A 25150-nucleotide genomic window follows, 5' to 3' on the forward strand; every position below is an offset into this window, starting at 1 on the left:
CTAATTCCCGGTTTCGCCAATAGATGGCATCAGGGTGCACTCACTGGCAGTCTCACACCAGTGCGCCCGTTTCCGACGCGCGGGCTCCAAATTACTGGCAGCCTACCCTCATTTCAGTTCTGTTACAACTGGTTCTCCCGCAGTGTGTCGATCTTGCTGTGCGTCTTTAGTACGCGGACGTCCAGAACCTGGTCCACAGGTGCCCGGATGTTCACAGAACACTGCTGAAAGCAGCGACCCACCACCGATACATTGTGGCCTACATGTGCAGCAGTCCGTCAATACCTCTATCCAGCTTCCAGCAGGCCCAAAGTACGATCCCGTTGAAATGTCCGAAGACGTTCAACAAAAGTATGTATTGGGCGGTGGGGTATCGTGATACCCTAGAAAGAACATTGCGAACACTGTTAACCTCTAAACTCGGCACAGTTACTGCTTGCAGAGTCCAGACACGAAGTACACGGATAGGCTTCCTGAGCGCAGTGTGGTGGCCGTCTGATCGCCGATGACCGTGACAAATCAATCACTAACACGACGACCCTTCGGTATGTACATATTGATGTACCCTGGCGCTACTGAACACAATGCTCCAGGGTGTTGCATTTTTCCCGGCAAAAATATACGTTTTTGTATTTGTTAGTTAACATTGAATTTTGATTGAAACCATAAAATACAAATGAAAGTAATAAAAGTTTGCGCCCAGCGAGAACTGAACCAACAATCTCGTAATTACAAGACTAGAACGCTACAGCACAGCTAAGGACAGGTATGTTAAAAAATAGGGCTCAACATTTCTTTATCCTGACAATAGTTGGAAGTCTTCGAAGTACATTCTTACGTATGGTTCTGAGAAGCGAAAATTACTACTTTAGGGAATTGTAGTTTCCGCACTGACCTTCAAGTCTTATAAATACTTCTTTAAATACAGTACCTCCATTAGACTGTTTTTTATTTGCAGTGTTACATTTATACGATCATGATTTCGGCTTCAAAGTGCCAGTATCAAGTGTATTAAGTGTTATACGGTGCCTAAGATGGCATACTCTCGAATTTAAAATACACTATTAGATACCAGAAATATTGACCCTTAGACAATGTGTCTAATAGTGCATTCTATATACGTCGGTATGCCGTCTTAGATACAGTATAACAATTAATACACTTGATAATGACACTTTAAAGCCGAAATCATAATCGTATAGCCCGCATCTCGTGGTTGTGCGGTAGCGTTCTCGCTTCCCACGCCCGGGTTCGATTCCCGGCGGGGTCAGGGATTTTCACTGCCTCGTGATGGCTGGGTGTTGTGTGATGTCCTTAGGTTAGTTAGGTTTAAGTAGTTCTAAGTTCTAGGGGACTGATGACCATAAGATGTTAAGTCCCATAGTGCTCAGAGCCATAATCGTATAAATGTAACACTACAAATAAAAAACAGTCTAATGGCAGTACTGACTTTAAAGAAATATATTATGACTGTGGCTCCACATTGCGAAAAAAAATTCTTATAAATACCTTGGAACTAGAAGAGGTCCAGTCGTAAGGTTCCTGCCACTTCCAAGTTAACTGCTTCTCTTGTTCCCCTATCAAAATTTGTAGACAGATTACTTGAGACATAATTTTTCTTAAGTGCATACTAAAACTAGTAGTTAAGGCCAGTAAAAGCGAGAATAATGCTTCGGAAGGAACTGTGTTAGAAGCGAGGAAACTTTTCTAGGTAGAGAGGAACATTACACAACATGATTGAAGCAAAAGAGACATTAAAGAAATGTTGTCGAAGCTAGAAACAGTTTTCCCCAGACAAATAGTTCCCCAAGTACACACACACACACACACACACACACACACGAAAAAAGTATATCTTATCTAATCTGTCTTGTAAAAATAACGTATTCATCAGTTAATGTACGTTCCTATTCAATAATGTTTGTAGTGTTCATCAGTTTTTTCACCTCCCTTGGGCTTGACTATGATGCTTGCAGTATCAGTGTAAAGCACTATGTCCGTTTTTTCTGTATTGGACAGAAGGTCACTTATATGTGACAAGATCTGAAGTTAAATTAATGTTCAAACCTGCGGAACAATAGTAGCAATTTGTTCCCGCTCTAGAAGTACGTTGGCACGAAAAATTTGTGAGCTGTCTTGCAAGACGCTTTGCTTCCTGTATACAGGAGGCACTCACTGATTGTATATTGATAGCCATTGAACTTACCTCTTGCACTACAACATGCCTTAAATCGCAGTTAAGATCTCTGGTAGATGAAATTATGTCATTCAGATAATTTAATATGTTGCAACGGCACTGTTATTTGTGTTTCGTACAATAGCAAAGAGCTAAACTCAACTCTCAGTGATTTCTTATTTTGCAGTCCTGTCCACACGCCTCTCCTGTTAGAAAAATGCGTAATGTTCGTCGGCCACGAGAAGCTGAAGCAGGAACTAGCCGCACTACATATCGCTACAGCACAAAGTGCTTTTTAGTATCAGGTTAGCTGAGCGATTAATTGAAAGGTAGTTTGCGAGTATAAACTTCAATATAATGTTACTTGTTTGATACAAAACACCTCCAATCCCGCTCTAATATTAAGTTACCGTTTCGTCGTTTACACGCAATCACACACACTCGTAAAAGCCAGTTTACGGTAATTAACAAAACACGTTACCAAAAGAATTAACAAAAGGACTGCCTGTGGCAGAAGACTCGCTCAGATATTACCCAATTTTGCCAGTACGAATGTTCAGTTGTACAACAAGCCAGGCGGATTTTGATTCACATATTAAAATAGGAATTTCACGTGTTCGTCTTTTCCACACGGTCGCGTCCAGTTTGCGGCACTTCACGGTCAACTTTAACAATTAATCTGTAATTGCTTCACGAAGCAATTCTTTTAGCCCACAAAATCTGTGTGAACGTACTGTCCTCTGATTGGCTTATTTACTTCGTAACAAATCCAATATTAGTTTTAAACCGCGCCATACCACGGCTTTTGCTTCTGCCCAATCACAGCTTGATAGCTTTTGTGAACAATTTATCAAAAGAACAAATTCATAAAATCTACGCACATCAATTAACTCCCTCTTTACATAACAAAAGTATCGTAAAACGTAGCTTCTTCCCACAGTCCCATAAACTGGCTAGATTCACTTTACATTTCCCCTGGAATGATTCACTCTCTGTATACAGTCCTCGCGCTCACTGAGTATACTCAGTTAACAGACGTAACAATATTCAGTTATTTAATACTTCACATTCACACGAATAATTAAACACATTAGCAACAATTAATGAAAGTCGCAATAATCGCAATAAATACAGTTTTGTTTCCCAGACGTACAATTTTAGCTACCTGACAATAGTCCGTAAGATGCTGACACCTAACGGCCACAACCGAAACTACTTACAGCTAGCTACTGGATCCGAACGCGTGACATGACTCATGTATGAATGGGTTTGCCCACTACCGTCTCTTACTTAACATGTTGTTGTTGTTGTTGTGGTCTTCAGTCCTGAGACTGGTTTGATGCAGCTCTCCATGCTACTCTATCCTGTGCAAGCTTCTTCATCTCCCAGTACCTACTGCAACCTACATCCTTCTGAATCTGCTTAGTGTATTCATCTCTTGGTCTCCCTCTACGATTTTTACCCTCCACGGTGCCCTCCAATGCTAAATTTGTGATCCCTTGAAGCCTCAAAACATGTCCTACCGACCGATCCCTTCTTCTACTCAAGTTGTGCCACAAACTTCTCTTCTCCCCAATTCTATTCAATACCTCCTCATTAGTTACGTGATCTACCCACCTTATCTTCAGCATTCTTCTGTAGCACCACATTTCGAAAGCTTCTATTCTCTTCTTGTCCAAACTAGTTATCGTCCATGTTTCACTTCCATACATGGCTACACTCCATACAAATACTTCCAGAAACGACTTCCTGACACTTAAATATATACTCGATGTTAACAAATTTCTCTTCTTGAGAAACGCTTTCCTTGCCAGTCTACATTTTATATCCTCTCTACTTCGACCATCATCAGTTATTTTACTCCCTGAATAGCAAAACTCCTTTACTACTTTAAGTGTCTCATTTCCTAATCTAATTCCCTCAGCATCACCCGACTTAATTCGACTACATTCCATTATCCTCGTTTTGCTTTTGTTGATGTTCATCTTATATCCTCCTTTCAAGACACTGTCCATTCCGTTCAACTGCTCTTCCAAGTCCTTTGCTGTCTCTGACAGAATTACAATGTCATCGCCGAACCTCAAAGTTTTTACTTCTTCTCCATGAATTTTAATACCTACTCCGAATTTTTCTTTTGTTTCCTTCACTGCTTGCTCAATATACAGATTGAATAATATCGGGGAGAGGCTACAACCCTGTCTCACTCCTTTCCCAACCACTGCTTCCCTTTCATGCCCCTCGACTCTTATTACTGCCATCTGGTTTCTGTACAAATTGTAAATAGCCTTTCGCTCCCTGTATTTTGACCCTGCCACCTTCAAAATTTGAAAGAGAGTATTCCAGTTAACATTGTCAAAAGCTTTCTCTAAGTCTACAAATGCTAGAAACGTAGGTTTGCCTTCAGTTTCTAGTCCATATACGCGTGTGACGTCCACTTTTATTTTTCCAGAGCTGAGCTGAGTTCCTGAAACGGGTGTCCGCCACTTCGAAGTTCGCACGCCTGCATGTCCTGCTGGCTGCACAGGAATCCGTGACTGCGAGAACTCGTCAACAGAGGCGGCCCACGCCTCTACCGCGCATCTGCAGTTCAGCTGTTGGTCAACTATTCTTGTCGTAATGCATTTGGGTGTCCGTCGAGACGATTCATCAGCAGAGGAGTACTAGGGAGTACAAATTCGCGATACTGTCGATTGTCAGTTGATTTCTCGTAGCTACTACAACTGGAGTGAGAAGGTTTTCATTTGATTTCACTCGCGCACTTTGAATGTGGTTCAGCGCTCAGTGCCTCAGACCCGTTCATGATCCTTATTCGTATGTAACAGTGTCCGGTGACTGAAACATTTCTGAATGGTGTGTTCCAGTAAGGTCTTTTCGTGTGTAGCTCAGCTGTAGACTACAGTGACTGCGTGTGCTATAAGTGGACAATACGTGCAGCTCTGTGAAGTCAAAAGGGCGTCATACTGTGGCGCTCGTGTGAAATGACGTTGTCAGATCTACGCAGTGCATCAGACTATTTGTCAAGACCATAATGAATTTAAGATGGGTCTGACACTTTCGAAGATCCATTTGTGCCGTTGACATTGATTTTCCTATATATCATCTGTCACTTTCCTTTGTGACAATCGTACTTAAAATGTATTTATTATAACCATACTTAATGCAGCATGCATGATTAGATGTTGTCAAATGTTACCCCACTTTAAAAGTTAAGTGGAGCACTAATAATTGTAACAAACTTAATGTCGTAAAATTTTCGTTGTAAGGAAGGAGCCGCTCTTTCACATTTCTGCAAATTGCTGTGTGCGTCGAATGAGTCATTTCAGAGGATTCGGTAGTCACAGTTAGGAAATAACTATTGTCCAGGACCCGACTCCGAAGTGGAGACGCGCAGCATTGCGTGCTGCTGTTGCTCATAGCGATAACTCGTAAGCAAGCACTTGCCAAGCTACTGTCGCCGCCATCGTGGCGTGGCCGAGCAGGGCCGTACAAAGTCTAGTACTTAGGACCGGCCGACTGTCTCCACTTGCGGCAGCGCCGGTCACAGTCACACCTACGTTATTTATCTAGTCAAAGTACACTGGAGACCACTACTTAAGAACTAAGTATGCATTTAATTATTTTTCACTCGTGTCAATGTAAATGGACTCTTTTTCTAATAGAAAAGTTGCTGAAGCGTCATGTCGAAACATGGACAGTTTTTGCGTATTGTTTAGTAATTTGTACTAATGGATGTGCACTGCAAATAAGAATGTAGGCGAAACGCAAGTACAGATACTAGTATATTAGGGCTTACTGTAATTATGTTTAATAATGCTTTTGTGTACATAAATTCCTAAAAATGAACTCAAAGGCAATGTAACTGTATTGAAATCACATTCATTGTATTTCTGTATGTATTTCTTTGCACTGATTGTGATTGTGAATATATATATATATACATAGATGTATAGCTCTAAAGACAAACTTGATTTCTAACTTTCTTCAGCATTCCAGAGCGACCAATATTTTAGTTTTGTGCAGACTCATAAACTTAAGGGGGACACAGATCCCACACACTAAATGTTTCTCTCCATCCTGTCTTCTCGCTGTATGGATATGACACTAAGACTTGATAATGGAACATGAGATTATTTCGCAGCTCTCCTCCAGAAGGCAAAACTCAACTTTTCTCTTTCTTAATAGTAAACATAATTTTTTTGTCATGGTCGACTGTTCCAAAGACATGCCTTGTGTGGAAAATGCTTTACTTAAATACGTGATCTAATCAGGCGCAATGGTTTTGACATTCCATACTCATTTATGTTCTGATGTTTTTTACGTTGATTTTAAACAGAAATGCAGCAGGCGAGCAAAATCCACTTATGTCCTATTACCTGTGAGTCACAGCTGCGACCAAGGTAAATGTATTTTGAAGGGAAATGAAATGAAATGGAAGGAAGCTTCAACTTTTTCACAATAGACATAATATGGCAACTGCAGATACACGAGCGTGTTTCTGGAACAAATTTACGCTGTTAAACAGGACTCTGTAGGACACATATTGAATCATAAGACAAAGTCCACATTTACAATGCGGATTCACAGCAGGAAAATGTCAGTAAGTACAATAGCTCTCTGATAATTAGCTGTGTATCACATTGCAGGTGACAAAATTATTTAAGATCTCAGATAAGATTCACACTGAATGTACAGCTGATGGTAGGAGAAAAGTATTTTCCCATGAAGACTTTAATACTCAGTAATACTCTCGTATAATAATCTCCCAGATTTTTCTGTGCTATCTGGCAATATTTACACAGAAATTACTACTTCTGTTGCCATTACCATTTACAGGTGTGAAACATGTCTTTGGTTTTGTTCCTAACATGATTTTTTTTTATTTTCCACGAGCCTGCTTACAGCTTTTTGTAAATGACAAAAATGTATTGCATTGTGTTTTATGTGTATATTTCGAAATGTAGTTGAATAAATATTTCTACAAACTTGTTTGTAATTATTTACACTCACCTCATCACAAAAAGTTCAACATAGTTCCAGCCAGTAAACTGCTTATTTCGTGGAGATCTCACATTATCTGATCTATTATGTATATTGTCAATGAGGAACGAAAAATTTATTTTATTATGTTTGAGTATCCATTACATTTAATCCTACCACTACCCTTCCTCATTTGGGAAAGTTCTTAAACAACCAAACTTACAAAAAATCTTCAGACTCCCTAACAGAAAGGTACTATTCCTTTTTTTCCTAGAGACAATCCCGGAACAAGTGTGTAAATCTACCAGCTTTGGTCATACGTCAACCATTTTCAGAAACTAGACTGGAATGAGGAAAATATCTACATCCAAAACTAAAATTTTCAAAATATTGATAGTTGCACTTTCAAGCATTACAAAGAAAATTAAAAATTTATACAATCCATACTCATAAGTCTCTGGTAGCATATGGTTAACAGTGTGCCCACAAAATACATTGTCATACTAAGGCAGAGAACAAAAGTGAAGGAACTTGTGGTAAACCTGTACTCTCTCTATACCAAAACAGAATATAAAACGTTAAACTTAAACAGATGTCTAAATGTTTTCCTTACCTTCTGTTCTACTTTCTAATTGTTTTGTAGTCACTTACCATTCTCTTCGCTGCAGCTAGGAAGCTGCTGAATTAATCGTCCACTTCATACTAACAAGGAATGCTAGCTGGAAAAGTAATAAACACATATTTAAACGAGAGTTAAAAATTAGTTTGCAAAAAAGGAAAATGGGAAACAGAGGCTGATTAAAGCGATTTCTGCTATTGTTTCTAGAAGAAATAAAACTAATGGTGTTATAATATTAAAATGGAGAACACTAATTTGCTGCAAATTTTATTTATTTGGTCACAAAATATCTTTCCGCTTTTCGCTCCTCAGCCATCTTTAGGTGACAAATGAATGTTGCAAACATATGCCATTGTTTTTGTATGTTGTGTATAAATATTATCTGTGTAATCTGCGTGTCATTTTATTTGTGTTTACAACATTCAGTTGTCAGCTGCAGATGGTCTAAAGCAACAAGTCATCGCTGGCTCATGAGTAAATAAACATAATTTCTGCTAAGCACTGATCGAGAATTCAATAAATGTGAATGATATAATATGAGGTCAATCTTTTTTTTTTTTTAACGGGAGACTGTTGCTTGTTTACAGAAACGTACGATTGAGAGGCAACATAACATGAAATATGTTTGATTGTTAACAATAAAATACTATACAAAATAATTAAGATTAGCTAAAACAAAATTCAATGCGAACTAAATTCGACTGAATTGTAAATGTGTCTCCTACTACTAAAAAATCTCATCAGGTGACTGGCACTCAGTAAATATACAGAAAATTGGAAGCAAATGAAAATGTAACACACAAAACATTAGCCATTACACCTTAATAGCAGTACATATTGCTGTGGACGTTAATGGTACAATTTGCAGGGAACTATAAATTATTCATATAAGAAATCTTCAGTTTGAATGAAACAAAGAGTTAACTTTTGTCTGGAACTTTATCTTTCATGAGACACAATGTTTCAGATTAGTTTACTCTTGGTGTAGGATCATACAAATGTGATTGAATACCTTAACACGTATAGTACTTTTTCTATATTCTGAGAGGGGTAAAAACACGATGCATCATGAAGGAATTATCCGAATGGGATGGAAATCGATAGAAGTTATGTACATTTACAGACAAACAAATGATTACAATTTCAGAAAACATGGATGTTTCATTCAAGAGAAGGAGCTTCACAACTGAGCAGATCAATAACGCATTGGTCCACCTCTGGTCCTTGTGGAAGCAGTTAAACTGCTTCACGTTGAGTGACAGAGTTATTGGATGTCTTCCTGAGGGGTATCATGCCCAATTTTATCCAATGGGCGCAAAATTCCGAGATGGTTGCAGAGCTCTGCCCATAATGCTGCAAACATCCGGCGACGTTATCGAACAAACTAGGAAACTGCAGGGACGAAGAGAAGCAGTAGAAACTCTCGCCGTTTGAAGGTGGTCACTACCCCGTTGAAACGTAATCCCAGGGTGGGGTGAATGACGTTGCGCTGTGCTGTAAGGGTAACGCAGATGACAAGCAAGGGGCCAAAGCGGCACCCCAGACCATCACACCTGGTTGTCGGGCGGTACCGCGGATGACACTCAGGCTGGTATCCAATCGCTACCTGGGTTGCCACCAAACACGTCTTCGGTCTGGCTTTTCATCGACTAGAGTAGTGATGCCCAGCGAAGATGTATCTGGAGACGTCCCAGACATCGGTGCGATACTAACCCGCCTGTCGGCCCCCAGAAGTGATGGTCTGGTGTACCATTTCTCTCCATAGAAGGACTCCTTGATGTAAGCCGCGGCACCCTCACAGCCCAGCGATACATCGACATTATACGCTCCTGTACGTCACACTTCACAGAAAGCCATCCTGGGTTTACATTTGAGTAAGACAACCCCCGCCCGCACACGACAGAGTTTCTGCTGATTGTCTTCCTGCTTTCCAAACCCTATCTTTGCCAGCAAGGTCGTCGGTTGTTCCCCCAATTTTGAACGTTTGGATCATTATGGACAGGGCTCTCCAACCATCTCTGGATTCTGACGATATAACTCGCCAATTGGACAGAACTTGGCACGATATCCTTCAGGAAGGCGTCCACCAACTCTGTCAATCAATGTCAAGCCGAACAACTTCTTGCATAATCGCCAGAGGTGGAACATCGCGTTATTGACTTGCTCTGTTTGTGAAGCTCTATCTTTGGAATAAAGCACCCAATTTTTTCTGAAACTGCAGTCGTTTTCTCTACATATACATCGCATCTACTGATAGGGATTCTTTTGTCTTAGAGTGTATTTACAGGGTCAAGATCAGTCAAAATAGTGGGGAAACGACATGTGGCGGATCGTGGTTTAATTTCTCGCGTGTCTATTTGTCGTTGTCACTGTGCAGTCTGCAAATTAGAATTCACCTACCTCAGAACGGCGTCTGCTCAATGTCCCTTCACTCGGCAACGTAGATACTTACAAGATGATGTGAAAGCAGCGTTGACAAAAATCACCACCTAATATCTACAATTACCGAGGCCGCGAAACTCTAGTTATGAAAGAAAGTTCTGTAGAAATACTGTTATCCAATTTTATCGGGCAGTAAGAAAACCGGTTGGCTTCTGGAAAATAATGTCTGAAATTTCCACACAATAATATTTAAGCTTTCGAAATGTGGTGCTACAGAAGTATGTTGAAGATTAGATGGGTAGATCACATAACTAATGAGGAGGTATTAAATAGAATTGGGGAGAAGAGGAGTTTGTGGCACAACTTGACACGAAGAAGCGGCCAGTTGGTAGGACATGTTCTAAGGCATCAGGGGATCACAAATTGCATTCGAGGGCAGCGTGGAGGGTAAAAATCGTAGAGGGAGACCAAGAGATGAATACACGAAGCAGATTGAGGAGGATGTAGGTTGCAGTAAGTAGTGGGAGATGAAGAAGCTTGCCGGAGTGGCCGTGCGGTTCTAAGAGCTACAGTCTGGAGCCGAGCGACTGCTACGGTCGCAGGTTCGAATCCTGCCTCGGGTATGGATGTGTGTGATGTCCTTAGGTTAGTTAGGTTTAATTAGTTCTAAGTTCTAGGCGACTGATTGTAACCTCCCCCTCGCTTATTGACCTTAATGACAGTGAAAAATTAAACCGCGTGTACCTAATGATGGAAATTTGAGAAAAGCAATCGTCACCGAAGTTAATCTGTCGGTAAAGAGGGAGGAAAGGGTTACATCTAAATGAAAGGAAAAATGCAAATGAAACTGGTGGAAATTGATTATGAAAAGGGGTAAAGTAAATAAAGAAAGTAAATGTGCGGCCGTTACGTTAACAATTAACTAGCGGTAATTAGATATTTGAGATTTGGGGGAAATTACAGTCGCCAGTCCTATGGACAATTACTATAGTAACTGAAAAAAGAAAGGTTATTACACATATAATTAGCAATAGAAGCGTGGCAACTGAAGGTTGACACGCGTAGTGTGAAAACTGAAAGTTTGTCAGAAGTAATAAATTTCGCTACACTCTGACTTAATTTAGCAAAAGAATTAATAAAACCGGAAAATTGAAAGTTAATTTAGTGACTGAAATTATTAGTGAGCTTTGTTTCTGAAGCACATCGAAATTCAGTAAAATACGGTTAGTCTTGGGCTACCTCAACAATCAATTCAAAAGCCACTTGAATCTACACAATTTAGAAATAAGAGATTTAACTTTAAACTTGAATTAAATGATTCTGAACAATTAACAATAGTAAAATTTAGTACGTACCAAGCTGAGCTGCAGTCACAGGTAAGCTAAAATATGCTAACAAAACTCGCACTCTTAATTTGTGCTTGTGTAATCTAAATATTGTAGCCAGCTATGAATACCTTAACTGAACTTTGAAATTCAAGCAGTGAAATGATATGATATTGCTTTAATGCTGGCGTCTGAATTTCAATGACTCTCGGCTTCATTTCGGAAAAGGAAGGGACCCTGCTTGTTAATGCAATTGGGACAATGAGCAACAAAGGTTCATGCTAAGTTGCTGTACTTTTGTGATGCGACAATTTTAAAAGCTGAGGTCTGCCATATAGTTCTAAAACTTTACGTGCTTCCAGTCTTCCTTGTTGGTTGATTAAAGGTTTGAAGCTGTCGATCGAGGAAGTGGCGACAGTCACTCATTGTCGGCCGTCGCTGTTGCAGAAGCTGGATTTTGGCGCGCCTTCTTCTCGACACGGCCTCCAGCCGAAACGGGCTCTTGATGTGTGCCAGCTAACGCTTCCCGTCCGCGACACCATGTCCGAAACTATCATAGCAAGTCGAGCGCAATTGCATGCTGCCAAACCCCGAAAGCGCAACTCGCGGGAGTGTCACACAACACACCTGCTCCACTGCACTACTCCAGCCAGACTCCGTTCTGCCCGCGCTCCACGCGATAGCGTTAACACTCTCAAAGATAGTAAACACTTTGGTTCTCACTTACGTCTGGGGATAGCAAATTGTGGAGCCGTTCGGGTGAACTCGGCTAACTTCGGTTCGGCTGACTCCGGATCTGCTCCACTCGTAGCCGCTCTGGTGGCAGACAGTGAAAGCTTGACAGTTTACAGTTGACAGTCGCTGTTACTTTCGGCTGAGTCTTGTGTGTACTGTTCGTTACTTGGTTTGTTTTTGTTGTTGTTACCGTGTTGTTGTTATTGTGTGAACCGGTTCTCATTAGAAATATGGAGCAATACAATTGCAATTTGTGCACTGCAACTTATAGCAACAATAGAAACTTATATCGCCACATCCGCTGCAAGCACCTGTTTGCTGTTGGTGAAAAATTTACGTGTGTTTTGTGCGGGCATTCCACTCCCAGAGCAGATGCTCTAAAGCGTCATGAGAATGCTGTGCATATCACAGAACCCAAAAATATAGTACTGTGTGCTTTATGTGACTTTGGCAGCTCAAATAGAAGCGGAATGCTTCAACATTATTCATTGCTCCATGATCTTGTTATCCGCGAAGAAAATCATGAATTCTGTGATCAAAGTAAATTTTATGAATGGAAACGTGAATTAGAAAAAGATACTGTGAGTGAATTTGCACATGCAAGAGGACAATGTAATAACAGTGCGGATGGAAGCAGCAAGTTGTATTTTAAATGCCACCATGATGGAAATTACAGACCCCGTGGAAGCAATAAGCGTCACTTAAAACTAATGGGCAATAATACAATTGGTGGTCACTGCCCATCTAGAATGGATGTGACACTTTATCCATGAGGCCAAGTGAAAGTTATCTTTTGTAGCACACATGTGGGTCATTAGCAGGAGATGGGACGTTTGAGGCTTTCGAAATTTGAAAGAGAGGAAATAGCAAAGGAAATTGCTATGAAAATTCCGTTTCATCACATTGTCGACTCCCTTAGATATCCGATTCAAGATAATAGTTTGCAGCGTCATAACTTGCTGTCAAGAAAAGCAAAGATATCCACAATGTAGTACAAAGTTACTACCTGAAATCTGAGGCTATAAGACATAAAAACGATTGTACTACTGTGTAATCGTGGGTGAGGGAGATGCAGGAGACAGGATCTGTTGTCCAGTACTACAAACCACAAGGTGTTGCATCACAAGAATACAATCTGCAAAATGAAGATTTCATTTTAATAATAATGAACGAACCTCAAAAAGATATGTTGGTGAAATTTGGAGGTAACTGTGTTTGTATGGACAGCACCCATGGTTTAAATGACTATGGGTTCGAATTGACAACATTATTAGTGTTAGATGAATTATGGCAGGGATTTCCATATTCGTTCATGTTTTCCAATAGAGGAGATCTTCCAGTTATGGAAGTTTTTCTTAAGTGTCATAAAAAACACACTGCTAGTCCCAGTACATACAAATGTGTTGATGTCTGACATGGCAGATGTATTTTTCAATGCCTGGTGCAAAATAATGACTCCACTTAGACAAAGATTGTTCTGTTCATGGCATGTTGACAGAGCGTGGAGAAAAAAATCTGTGTAGGGTAAAGGGACACGAAAATCAAGTGCAAGTGCATAGGCTAATTAGAACATTAATAGATCACAACAACCGAGAAAGTTTTCAGGGAATTTTAGAAGAGGCTATACACTACATGAAAACAGAACCAGACCTTTCGGAATTTGGGATGTATTTTGAAAAAACCTACAAGGCCACATCTACAAATTGGGCATATTGTTACCGACAGCACAACACTCCAAACACCAACATGCATTTAGAAAGAATGCACGGTGTGATCAAACACAGATATTTGAAGGAAAGAAGCCCAAGCGACTGGATGTGGCCGTCCATGCACTTATGTGCTACTTGCGAGACAAGTTGGGTGATAGGTTGATTCATTTGAATAAAGGAAAACTGACGACCAAATTATCAACCATAAGGCAACGGCATCTATCATCAGAGCAGTTGGAACCTGAAAATGTTATTTGTGGAGATAGAGAGTGGGAAGTAGTATCAGCAAACAATGAGGATACATACACTGTAAAAAAATTGCAAGGCAGTCTATGCAAATGTGAGCTATGTTGCCCTGACTGCAATGCTTGTATTCATGAATATATTTGTAGTTGTGTTGATTCAGCTATCAAATTCAACATGTGCAAACATATTCATTTAGTTTGCACATTTACAGCTGAAAAAGTTGATAGCGAACCTGAGTCCTCGGTCACTGACTTGATTGTCTGTGAGCCAGGTAGTGGCGATAATCAGGACGTCATAATAAAGGAGTTGCAAAACCCTGTCACATTGAGACACTTTAAAAGCCTGGAACACAAACGAGAAAAGCTTTTGCAACAGTTTAATTTATGTTTGAATGAGGAGGCATGTGAAGTCATCAGCAAATGTCTGTCCTCTCTGATGCCCACTCTTCAAGCTATGCAGTCTACATCAACTAAATTACCTTCCCTTTCATCAAGCAAAGTTTCTCGATTTGAGCCTCAGAAAAGGTTTGTGGCCACCAAAAGGAAACCGGAAACAACGTGTGTGCCAATCATGAAGCCTGACATCTCGGAAAGAAGAAATATTGTCACTGGACTATTACCAACACCTCAAGATGAGGGATTGAGCAGTGACTGATGTCTTGAGCCTCAATATCGAGACTTGGAATGGAGACTATACACAGTTCTTGAGTGAATGTTTGGAACCCTATTATTCTTGAATTGCTTTATTGATTTAGTGTTCCATTTACATCTACAGCTGCACAGTGTGCAAGAAATATTTTGATTTTTATGTTAATATTAACAGTTTTACATATAATATACATTTCTACACAATAAAACACATTAATATATTAATAAATGATGAATACTTATATAAATGTTGTTACACTATATACAGAGAGAGAAAATACAAACGTTCTTCTGAATGAGACTGCATTGGGTTAACATAGAAAAATTTATTTTTGTTGGTATTCATTTACTGTGTAAAAGCAGTCATCAGCCCAGTACAACTTCAATTTATATTTGAAGTGACCAATGTTTTGTATGTGTTTAATGGTATCTGGTAAGGCATTCTATAGATTGATACTAGGATGGTTAAGACCATTTTGAAATAACTTTGTGTTGGCACTTTGAACATGTACATCCAATTTTTGTCGTGTATCATAGCTGTGTATTGCATTAGTTTTGATTGATGAGTGATCTTTTTGTATGTAAGTTTTGCTTTAAATACATTATATTTTGATGTATATATATGCAAGGAAGTGGCAGGATCATACTTTTTTGAAACAGTGGTCTACATGATTTGCTATTATCTATCCCTTCCATTATTCTTAAAAATTTTTTTTTTCAATTCCGAGTGTTTTGATGGCATCTCCAGAATTTCCCCAGAACATAATCCTGTACCACAGGTGAGAGTTTACAACTGCATAATATATGCACTGATGAGTGTTGTAGCTGGTAGAATTTTTTAATGTATGTAACACAAAACAATAAGTACATAATTTTTTGTACATTTGCTTAATATGTGCTTTCCATTTCAAGTTGTCTTGTAGATGAAGTCCAAGAAATTTGGTACAGGCTGTTTTGGCAAATGTCTGTCCATATAGCTCTAGATTTGGTGATATCAGATTTTTTGTTAGTGCTGTGTGAACATCCATAGCTGCAGTTTTTCCAGTGTTTAGTAATAACTCATTCTCATCAAAGTTAACATGTTAGCCTGTCAGTGGCTTCTCTTACATTTTTTACAAAAACAAATAAAACATATTTTTTTAATTGACTGGGGTACTGAAGTTATTCTCATATTTTGGAGATGTGGAGCAAGATCAATTACCTCCTTAGCTTCTCCATTTCTGATTGATGAAATACATAGCAAAAGGTGGGTAATTCTTCATTCTATTATATACACCGATACATGTCTGCAAATTTTTACAGCACTCTTCGAGGCTTTTTAAAGAGGCACTCCATATGTAACTGGCGTGGGGAAAAAATCTAATAATCAGCGCAGAGGGCATAACCTCTGTCATACTCTTCAGAATGAAAATCAGCTGAGAAGTTACAGAGTATACATTTGTTTTATCTACATGGCCACACTACTGATTATGTTCCAAAACCATTCTCCCTGAATATAATTGTGGATGTATCAAATGTTGCCATTAAGGAATTGTGTTGACAATGATTTACCCACACACCAAACTTTAGGCTTGTCAGCAATTCAAACCAAATTTCATCAAAATGGTAACTGATGAAATTTTAATGTACATCTGAACAATCTGATACAGTATGTCCTATGTGCAATTTAAATTGCATATCTGAGGCAATTAAGATTACAAATCTTATCAAAGAAAGATACTGTCTTCTACTTCACCATGTTTCTAACCATGTAAAAATTGTGCTTTGACGGTTTCCTTTACATTTTAAAGCCTTTATCATTAGCAGCGATGATATTCATTTGCTTTTTCTTTATCATCAGAAAACACAAATTGCAATCAGAGGGCACAGGCAATTAATGTTGTGAACTCGCTCTGTTACACTAAAGTACTTGTAAATTCCTGTAAGCACAGTTTGCACTTAACTACCAATTTCTTAACACGAAATTTCTTTAGCGAGTAAATTTTCTATGTCACTACTACTGATATTATAGAAACAGACCGCCCAATTTTTAAAATATTTCGAGTACTAACAGGTAATGTGTAGATTTTACTCTAATAATAGGCTCATTACGCTAATTACTTTATTTCATAAAGCCTGCCAGGAGTTTCTGAGACTTCAGTCCAGTGCAACCTATTAACAAATACTTCACCTCAGGCTTGTGAAACAGCAATGTCGAAAAGGTTTCCTTCGAATCAAGTTTTAAATTTAGGACATTTCGAGAAAAGCAGACACTAGGACGGCTATTGAGGTGTGAATAAGATCTTACTTTCTGATCAAAACTTGAAAAATATGAAATCGCTCATATGTTTTGTGAAATGATTTATTATCTAAAAGTAAGAAATAAATAGATTAAAGATACATCTGACATGCCACGAATGATGCGTGATGTCATGTGAAGCAAATGAGGCATATCAAATGTACTTTAGCCACACCTGACAAATATATTTTGATATGCAATGTAAAAACTATGAATAAAACTTTGTACACAGAACATACGAAAAGGATTACAATCTTAAAGAGTTAAAAGAATTTTTTGAAAATGACCAGGTTCGAACCAAAGCGCATAAACCATAGCCAGCGCCCAAACCACACACGCTTCCTCTACGCTGCGGATGCTATAGGAAACACGCACTAACATTATTATATTTAGCACTCTTATATATTTGTCGGCTATTGAAAGTTTGTGGTCAGATAATAAATGCGTGTCTTCGCTTCATTGACAAAGTAGTCAAACGTTTCGGTGCACATTCTCGCACATTCACAGACTTTGTTTGTGATCCTCGTAGTTAATGGATAAATGCAGGGTGGCATTCTTTAGAAACAGCTGGTCGGCTGTGGTAGCCATGTTTTAGCGGGAGCTCGTCGTCTGCCGAACCGAAGTTAACCGAGTTCACCCGATCGGCTCCACAATTTGCAGCCTCCAGACATAAGTTTGGTTCACTTCTCCACACGACCTATCGATGTAATCGTTCGATAGCATAGACTTCCCTAGGCAAGACCCAGCGTAAAAATACAAATAATATTTACAAAACAACCAATTATACATCGACATCAATGCATAAATATATATATACAAATAGTAAAACAATTACAATATATAAAGACACAGAAATGTCATATCTTGAGGTAACAAAACAAGGAAAAAAATTTATAGTACAATAGATGGAAATAAGGGGATATGCATTTCCGGCGTTACATGATGACCTCAGAAATTAAGTCGCATAGTGCTCAGAGCCATTTGAACCATTTGCACAGTATAGAGTAGCATGGAGAGCTGCATCAAACCAGTCTCAGGACTGAGGACCACAACAACAACAACAACAACAACAATGTTTATTTTTTCCTTGATAACCAAAGAAAAGGTACCATTCAGTCCACATTTAAACTATTGACTTTTTCCTTCCAGTTTACTATTCATACACACACTTCACACTCACAGTAGGCTGAAATCTGTCCAAACACGACCCAAATTAATCAACGTTTACACAGTCATTAATTTCACCACAAATATGATTTATTACATTCGATCCTTCTTGTGGATTTCTAAAAAAGAAACTGCTCGCTAAAAATTGCTCAGTAGTTAAATACTGAAATATGCCACGCGGATTCTATGAAGACCAATATTTCACACGTCAATATCCGTCCAACAGATTTAGTCAAAACCTCTGAAATTTCGCCAAGTAGTCCTCAACAACAACTGCTATCGATTTAGCTCACCAATAACTCAAACACTAAGTCATTCTCCATCTTACACATTATTTTTACTGTCACTAGCAACATGACCGTCCGCGTTCAAAGCTAGCGAGCGACCTCCTTCTTCCAGCCTCACTCCCATCATAATTATCACGTAACGAGTGGGAACCGTCTCAGTTCTCAGTGCTGACCATACTGACTGCCAATCAGAATACTCGCTCGTCATCATACTCGCGCCAAAACTGGTCTGCACCAATGGTTCAAACGGCTTTGACCACTATAGGACTTAACATCAGAGGTCATCAGTCCACTAGACTTGGAACTACTTAAACCTAACTAACCTAAGGACATCACACACATCCATGCCCGAGGCAGGATTCGAACCTGCGACTGCAGCAGCAGCGCGGTTCCGGACTGAAGCGCCTAGAACCACTCGGCCACAGCGGCCGGTGGTCTGCACCAATCCTTATACAAAGAGGCATCTGCGTCACTCTGATATACTCATATTATAGTAATGTTTAATAAACGAAAACGAAAAGACAATAATTCCGGAAATTTTCTTCGGATACAGATTTTGCTCCAGCTGACTTTCTGGCTGCTCTGTTACAATAGCAATCACACCTAGACATACGTCATCAGTAAAGTGGGTTAATGCCCTAGGATCATTTTCCCACGACAGGCTTGTGTACTTAAGTCGGTATACAATGCAATATTGAAATTTGACGAATGTCCCACAAACACACTCTCATTTACTCACAGGCTCACATAAGGAATAATAAAATAAATATTGATTTTAAAAGCACTTTCTGAAGTTATTCTAGATTTCATACTACGAAAATCGTAAGGTATTTGAAATTTTTAAATTAAATTTCCATTAAATAATTCAGTACCCTGATATTTCAGGTGAGTATTTCAATTGACAACCAAAAACAAGTCAGAAATGTTCCCTGGTGAATTTCTTTCCAAAGTGGAGTTTTTCTAACTTTAAAGTAAAGTTTTCTATCTCCGAAAATGTGCCCGTTATAAAGCTCAGATTTTCACACCACCTTTCTGTTAATAACATAGTGCAGTATACACATTTTGAAAGCGATTAAACAAAAAGTACTATCCTTCATTTAGATTGTTATAGGTGGTGAATGTACGCGTTCAGTAAGAGATATTGAATAGCTTTCGCACGGCAGGCAGTGACGGATGTACGTGTGTATCTCGGGTAGGCCGCTAGATTCAGCCCCCGAAGTTACATACTTCAAACTATCCTAAAACAAACTTTCGCTCGCAACAACTTGCGACGCCACAAACACTCGAATTGAAATGATGTACTGGAGATGTGACGTTACTGACGGATCCAGAAAATTGATCAGACTGACAAGGTAAGAAATGAGGAGGCTCTCCACAGAATCGCCGAGGAAAGAGGTACCTGGAAAAAGAGAATACCTTTCTTGTTACTGGATGGAGCCATAGAGAGAAAAGACCGAGACTGGAAATTTCAGAGTTCGGCTGTAAGTGCTGGTCTGATATGAAGGGGTTTGGACCAAAACAGAAAGTCGTGGCACACTGCATCAAGCAAGTCAGGAAAATACTAATCGAAACAAAGAAGATTTCATATAATTTGATCCAGTTTTCTGTAACAACCATACTCCTTGCAGACAGACCGAGCGAGGTGGTGCAGTGGTTGGCACACTGGACTCGCATTTTGTAGGACGACGGTTCAATCCCGCGTCCGGCCGTCCTGATATAGGTTTTCCGTGATTTCCCTAAATCTCTCCAGGTAAATGCCAGGATGGTTCCTTTAAAAGGGCACCGCCGACTTTCTTCCCTGTTATCTAATCTGATGCGAGCGATGACCTCGCTGTTTGGTCTCTTCCCCAAACAACACACACACAACCTTGCAGACACTTTTTGTCAACCAAGTTATTAATCTGATCTCTCAGAATTCCAACCGTACACATACCCCTGTGCATTTAGATTACCTCAGTTAGTATTGTATTCGGAAGTTCTTGTGCATCAAAATTCCTTTAGAACAAATGATGACTAACTGAAACCCTCAGCTGCCGACAGGTGTTATTGATATACCTCGATGTGGACAGCTGAAAATGTGTGCCCCGACCGGGACTAGAACCCGGGATCTCCTGCTTACATGGCAGACGCTCTATCCATCAGAGCCACCGAGGACACAGATGAATAGCGCGACTGCAGGGACTTATCCCTTGCACGCTTTCCGTGAGACTCACATTCCCAACTGTCCACAATTCTACATATGTAATGTACCTTATAGACATTTGCCCATTCACTCACTACTCGCGCACGCTTTGGCGATTCCCGTAAGAGTTTGGGCAACCTGTGCGCATTCGCACGGACGAAGGTCAATGGCTGGGTAGCCTTTAACTATATATATGAAGACAGTAACTGTTCTAGAAAGAACAGATACTGTAGATGACCGTGCAGCTTTTCCTGGAATAAATGATGACTAACTGAAATCCTCAGCTGCCGACAGGTGTTGTTGATATACCTCGATGTGGACAGCTGATAATGTGTGCCCCGACCGGGACTCGAACCCGAGATCTCCTGCTTACATGGCAGACGCTCTATCCATCTGAGCCACCGAGGACACAGATGAATAGTGCGACTGCAGGGACTTATCCCTTGCACGCTTCCCGTGAGACTCACATTCCCAACTGTCCCGGTCGGGGCACACATTTTCAGCTGTCCACGTCGAGGTATATCAACAACACCTGTCGGCAGCTGAGGGTTTCAGTTAGTCATCATTTATTCCAGGAAAAGCTGCACGGTCATCTACAGTATCTGTTCTTTCTAGAACAGTTACTGTCTTCATATATATCCTTCAGAACAGTTCAGCTGTCTGTGTCACATTTTGAGGCTGACAGATGCAGATCTCTTCTTTGACATAACTGTACGTTAAACGACTACTTTACTGTTTTAAATGTTTGTATTTTCCTTTATGTATTTAAACATGCTAAGTATATTGTTAGTAACAATGAAGTTTATCGGGCATTCACATAAATTTACAAATAAATACTTCCTTAAAATTGTCGTACTACAGAATGTTGTGGCATGTTCGATCATTATAATGTAACCAGGGATTAGTGGAAGCGTAGTCGTTGGGATAAGAGTAGTTGTGGGAATGAAAACATCTTCAAAACTGAACCAAGTGACGTGAAATAATAATGGCGAAATTATGATACATCCTGGTATATACATTTCCATGTTTTTGCGTAGTATTCTCAGTTCATGGCGAAATTTTGTTGGTTTCTAATAACATATCAGATAGGTAAGAAGCATAAAATAACAATGAAACCATCAAATAATGAGGATTTATATTTAGGGCATTTGAAAGCAATGCTGAGATGTACAGGAAAATAAATAAACATAAATGTAGCTGTTGAACTGAGGGCTTTCGACAAACGAGGTAGGTGAATGTTCCAGGTTTCATGGATTTTGGAAAAAAATAAAAATATTTCATAACCATGTTGCTGGTCCTGTCCTCCATAATGTTGGAACTTCATAAAACTGTTCCTTGTCATAGTCAAAACTTACCGAACTATGGCCTATCGTAGATAAAACTCTCAAAGATAAAACTAAAGGCTCAGAGGCACCAAGAGCGTCTCTGAAAATGTCCCATGGAAGTCTGGCTGAAAAGTCATGGGCGAAACAGTTTCACGGGCCACGACCATACAACCAGGAATATTTACCAGTAACTCAACCTGTCATGAAAGCCTTCACTGTAAAACCAAATAGGGTTTACAAAGTATCAATCTTACGTGTCTGAATGGGGAAGTTGGCAGTCGGTGTACATTATTATTTTTAATCTCTAACAGTGGGACATGGGCTTTCATTGTGAAAACCACCCAAAAACTTTGAAGATTGCCCATTGAACAGTAGAGAGATGAACATTCGCAACTACGTACGAGCGGCAGGTAAACAACCAGTTAAGTGGATGAGAAAAAGACTGGAGTAGAAGACGTAACTGTGACTTAAAGCTAATGAAATGTAGATGGGTAGGACATGTCATCAGGCGAATAGCTAATACATTCACCAAGCAACCTCTGAAGAGCTGCAAAAGATAAGAAAAGAATTCAATGATGATGTCATAGAAGGTTTCTAGATGACATGAAAAAACATGCAGGAACAACGAGACCATATAAGGATTTCGATTGAAATGCATGGAAGAGTCTATCATTTGTCCTCTGATGTTTCATGAAAGGCTGTTTTGGCCTTGAGTTTTACACATTCATGTTGCCCCTGTATGTTTTATCTTGCCTTCTGCCCAGCTGCCATTAGATCATCATCTGCGTCTGTACGTAGGTACACCAGACAAATAATCAGTAACCCTCAGAAGACATCACACTACATACCAAGTAACACCACCTCTAGTCGCGATAATGGCCTCAATCCGGCGAGGAAGAGCGTCCACAGGTGTCTTCAGGTATGTCATATCCGAAGCCACTCATCGATGATTAGATCCCGTAGAGACACCAGACTGCGGAGACTTTCTTGGCTACGTTCCTTTCGCTGTTCCGCAGAACTCCATAAACGTTCTTTGGGTTTAAGACTGGATGGTTTAGCTAGCAGTCGAGGTGCAATAGGACATTGGAGTTTTCGTAAACGAAGAACATGATTATTGTGAGCTTGGAAGACAGGGTATCCGCAGAATTGTCGTCACGAAAATGTGAAGAGAAGGGCAAGACATGTCCATCGAAATTGTTGAAATAAACTCCCTGATTCATTTTACCGTTAACCTGAATGAAAAAGACCAGATCATGATGCGTAAAACACACTGCCAGAGGGACCACACTTGGCATTATCCAATCAAAAGGATCGAGAAAACTATTAATGGACATTAATATGGGGTGTGCCCACCCTTCGCCTTTATGACGGCTTATACCCTGCTGGAGTGACTTTCCATGAGCTGTCTGTCTGCGGAGAAATGGCAGCCCATTCCTCAAGAGTCGAAACCACAGAACGTTTCTGGAGCGAAGTCGACGTTCCAGATCATTCCAAAAGTGTTCCATTGCATTGAGATCAGGTCTCTGAGGAGGTCAGCCATCAGGAATGTTATTGTGCACAGATCATTGTCTCCCAGTCGTGGCTTTAAGGCACTACGCATTGTCTTGCTGATACAAGCAGTCATGGTGTCGGAACTGTTTTCTACAGTACATAGAACACGATGCTGTAAAACGAGAGTAGTATATCTGTATAGATTATAGCTCGCGTCTCTTATATTTGAAACTTCATGCGACCACGATCATTGATTATTGGTGTCATTACTCTTATCAGTGACACCATCGTTACAGTAACAAGGCACACCCCTCTCTCCTTCCACTTCCACCCTCCTCCCCTTTTCCAAATAGTCACAGCATAGTATCAAAAACGAAAAAGTCAGTCACAAACCCAAGATGGTGAAACTAATCCACCTGTGATCATGGAAAATTAAAAACACCCTCTCAGTCCATCCACATATCTCTCAAACCAATCCAAAGCCAAAGATGGCGAAAATAGTCCAATTGTGCTAGTAGCACATTTAAGACTCCCTCGCCCCTCCAGCCAAATCGAGTATCGCTTTAAAATCATGCGTACAATGGCGACAGATATGAATTAAGAAATTACAAAACCTTCACCTGAAACTCAAGGATATTCATTATTTATGAGAGTCAAAGATATTTGCATACTACAGACTCTACATCTACTTCTGCGCCCACATGATTACTCCGCAATTCACTGTTAAGTACCTGACATAGGGTTCATCTAACCACCTTCAAGCTAGTTCTTCTATCATTCCACTCCCGGACAGTATGCAGGAAAAACGAACACTTAAGTCTCTCTGTGCTAGCTATGAATTCTCTTATTTTATTAAGATGATCATTTCTTCCTATATAGGAGGGTGCCAAAAGAATATTTTCGCAATCAGATGAAGAACACCTTTGTTTTCGTAACTGTCACCCAGTTCATGTATCATGCCGTGGCACTTCCTTCCCTATTTCACTATAATACAAAACGAACTGCCTTTCTTTGAACTTTTTCAGTGTCCTGCATCAGTTCCATGTGATGCGGATTCCACACCGCACAGTAATATTCCAGAAGACGGCGGACAAGAGGGTGCAAGCAGTATCGGTGGACCTGTTGCACTTTCTGTGTTCTGCCAATAAATCACTCTTTGGTTCGCTTTACCCACGACAGTATCTATATGATCGTTCCATTTTAAGTTATTTATAATTGCAATGCCTAAGTATTTAGTAGAATTTACGGCCTTTATAGATTTGTGTGATTTATCAGCGCATATCTTTTAGTACTCGTGTGGATGACTTTACACTTTTCATTATTTGGAGTCAATTTACACATTTTGCACCATAGAAATATCTCGTCTAAATCATTTTAGAATTGGTTTTGATCATCTGATGTCTTTACCAGATGGCAAATGACTGCATCATCTGCAAACAATCTAAGAAGACTGCACAAATTGTCTCCTGTGTCGTTTATGTAGATTAGGAACAGCAAAGAGTCTATAATATCTTCTTGGGGAACGGCAGATATGAGTTTTACGTAATAACTTTCTGTCATTTGTTATGAAATGTGTCCTTTCTGACAGAAAATCATGAACCGAC

General features: G+C 39.8%; 1 protein-coding gene across 1 annotated transcript in view; it reads left to right on the forward strand.

The window, feature by feature from the left end:
- The window catches only part of LOC124779384 (ras-GEF domain-containing family member 1B-like), a 318387-nt gene extending 311281 nt beyond the window's left edge, over positions 1-7106 (forward strand). Inside the window, exon 9 of the mRNA XM_047253708.1 lies at positions 4626-7106. Within this exon, the coding sequence (XP_047109664.1) occupies positions 4626-4644 (19 nt within the window). The 3' untranslated portion in view covers positions 4645-7106. The remainder of the gene's footprint in view (positions 1-4625) is intronic.
- The last annotated feature ends 18044 nt before the right edge of the window (positions 7107-25150 follow it).

This window comes from Schistocerca piceifrons, chromosome 1, assembly GCF_021461385.2.
Source record: "Schistocerca piceifrons isolate TAMUIC-IGC-003096 chromosome 1, iqSchPice1.1, whole genome shotgun sequence".
NCBI lineage: Eukaryota > Metazoa > Arthropoda > Insecta > Orthoptera > Acrididae > Schistocerca > Schistocerca piceifrons.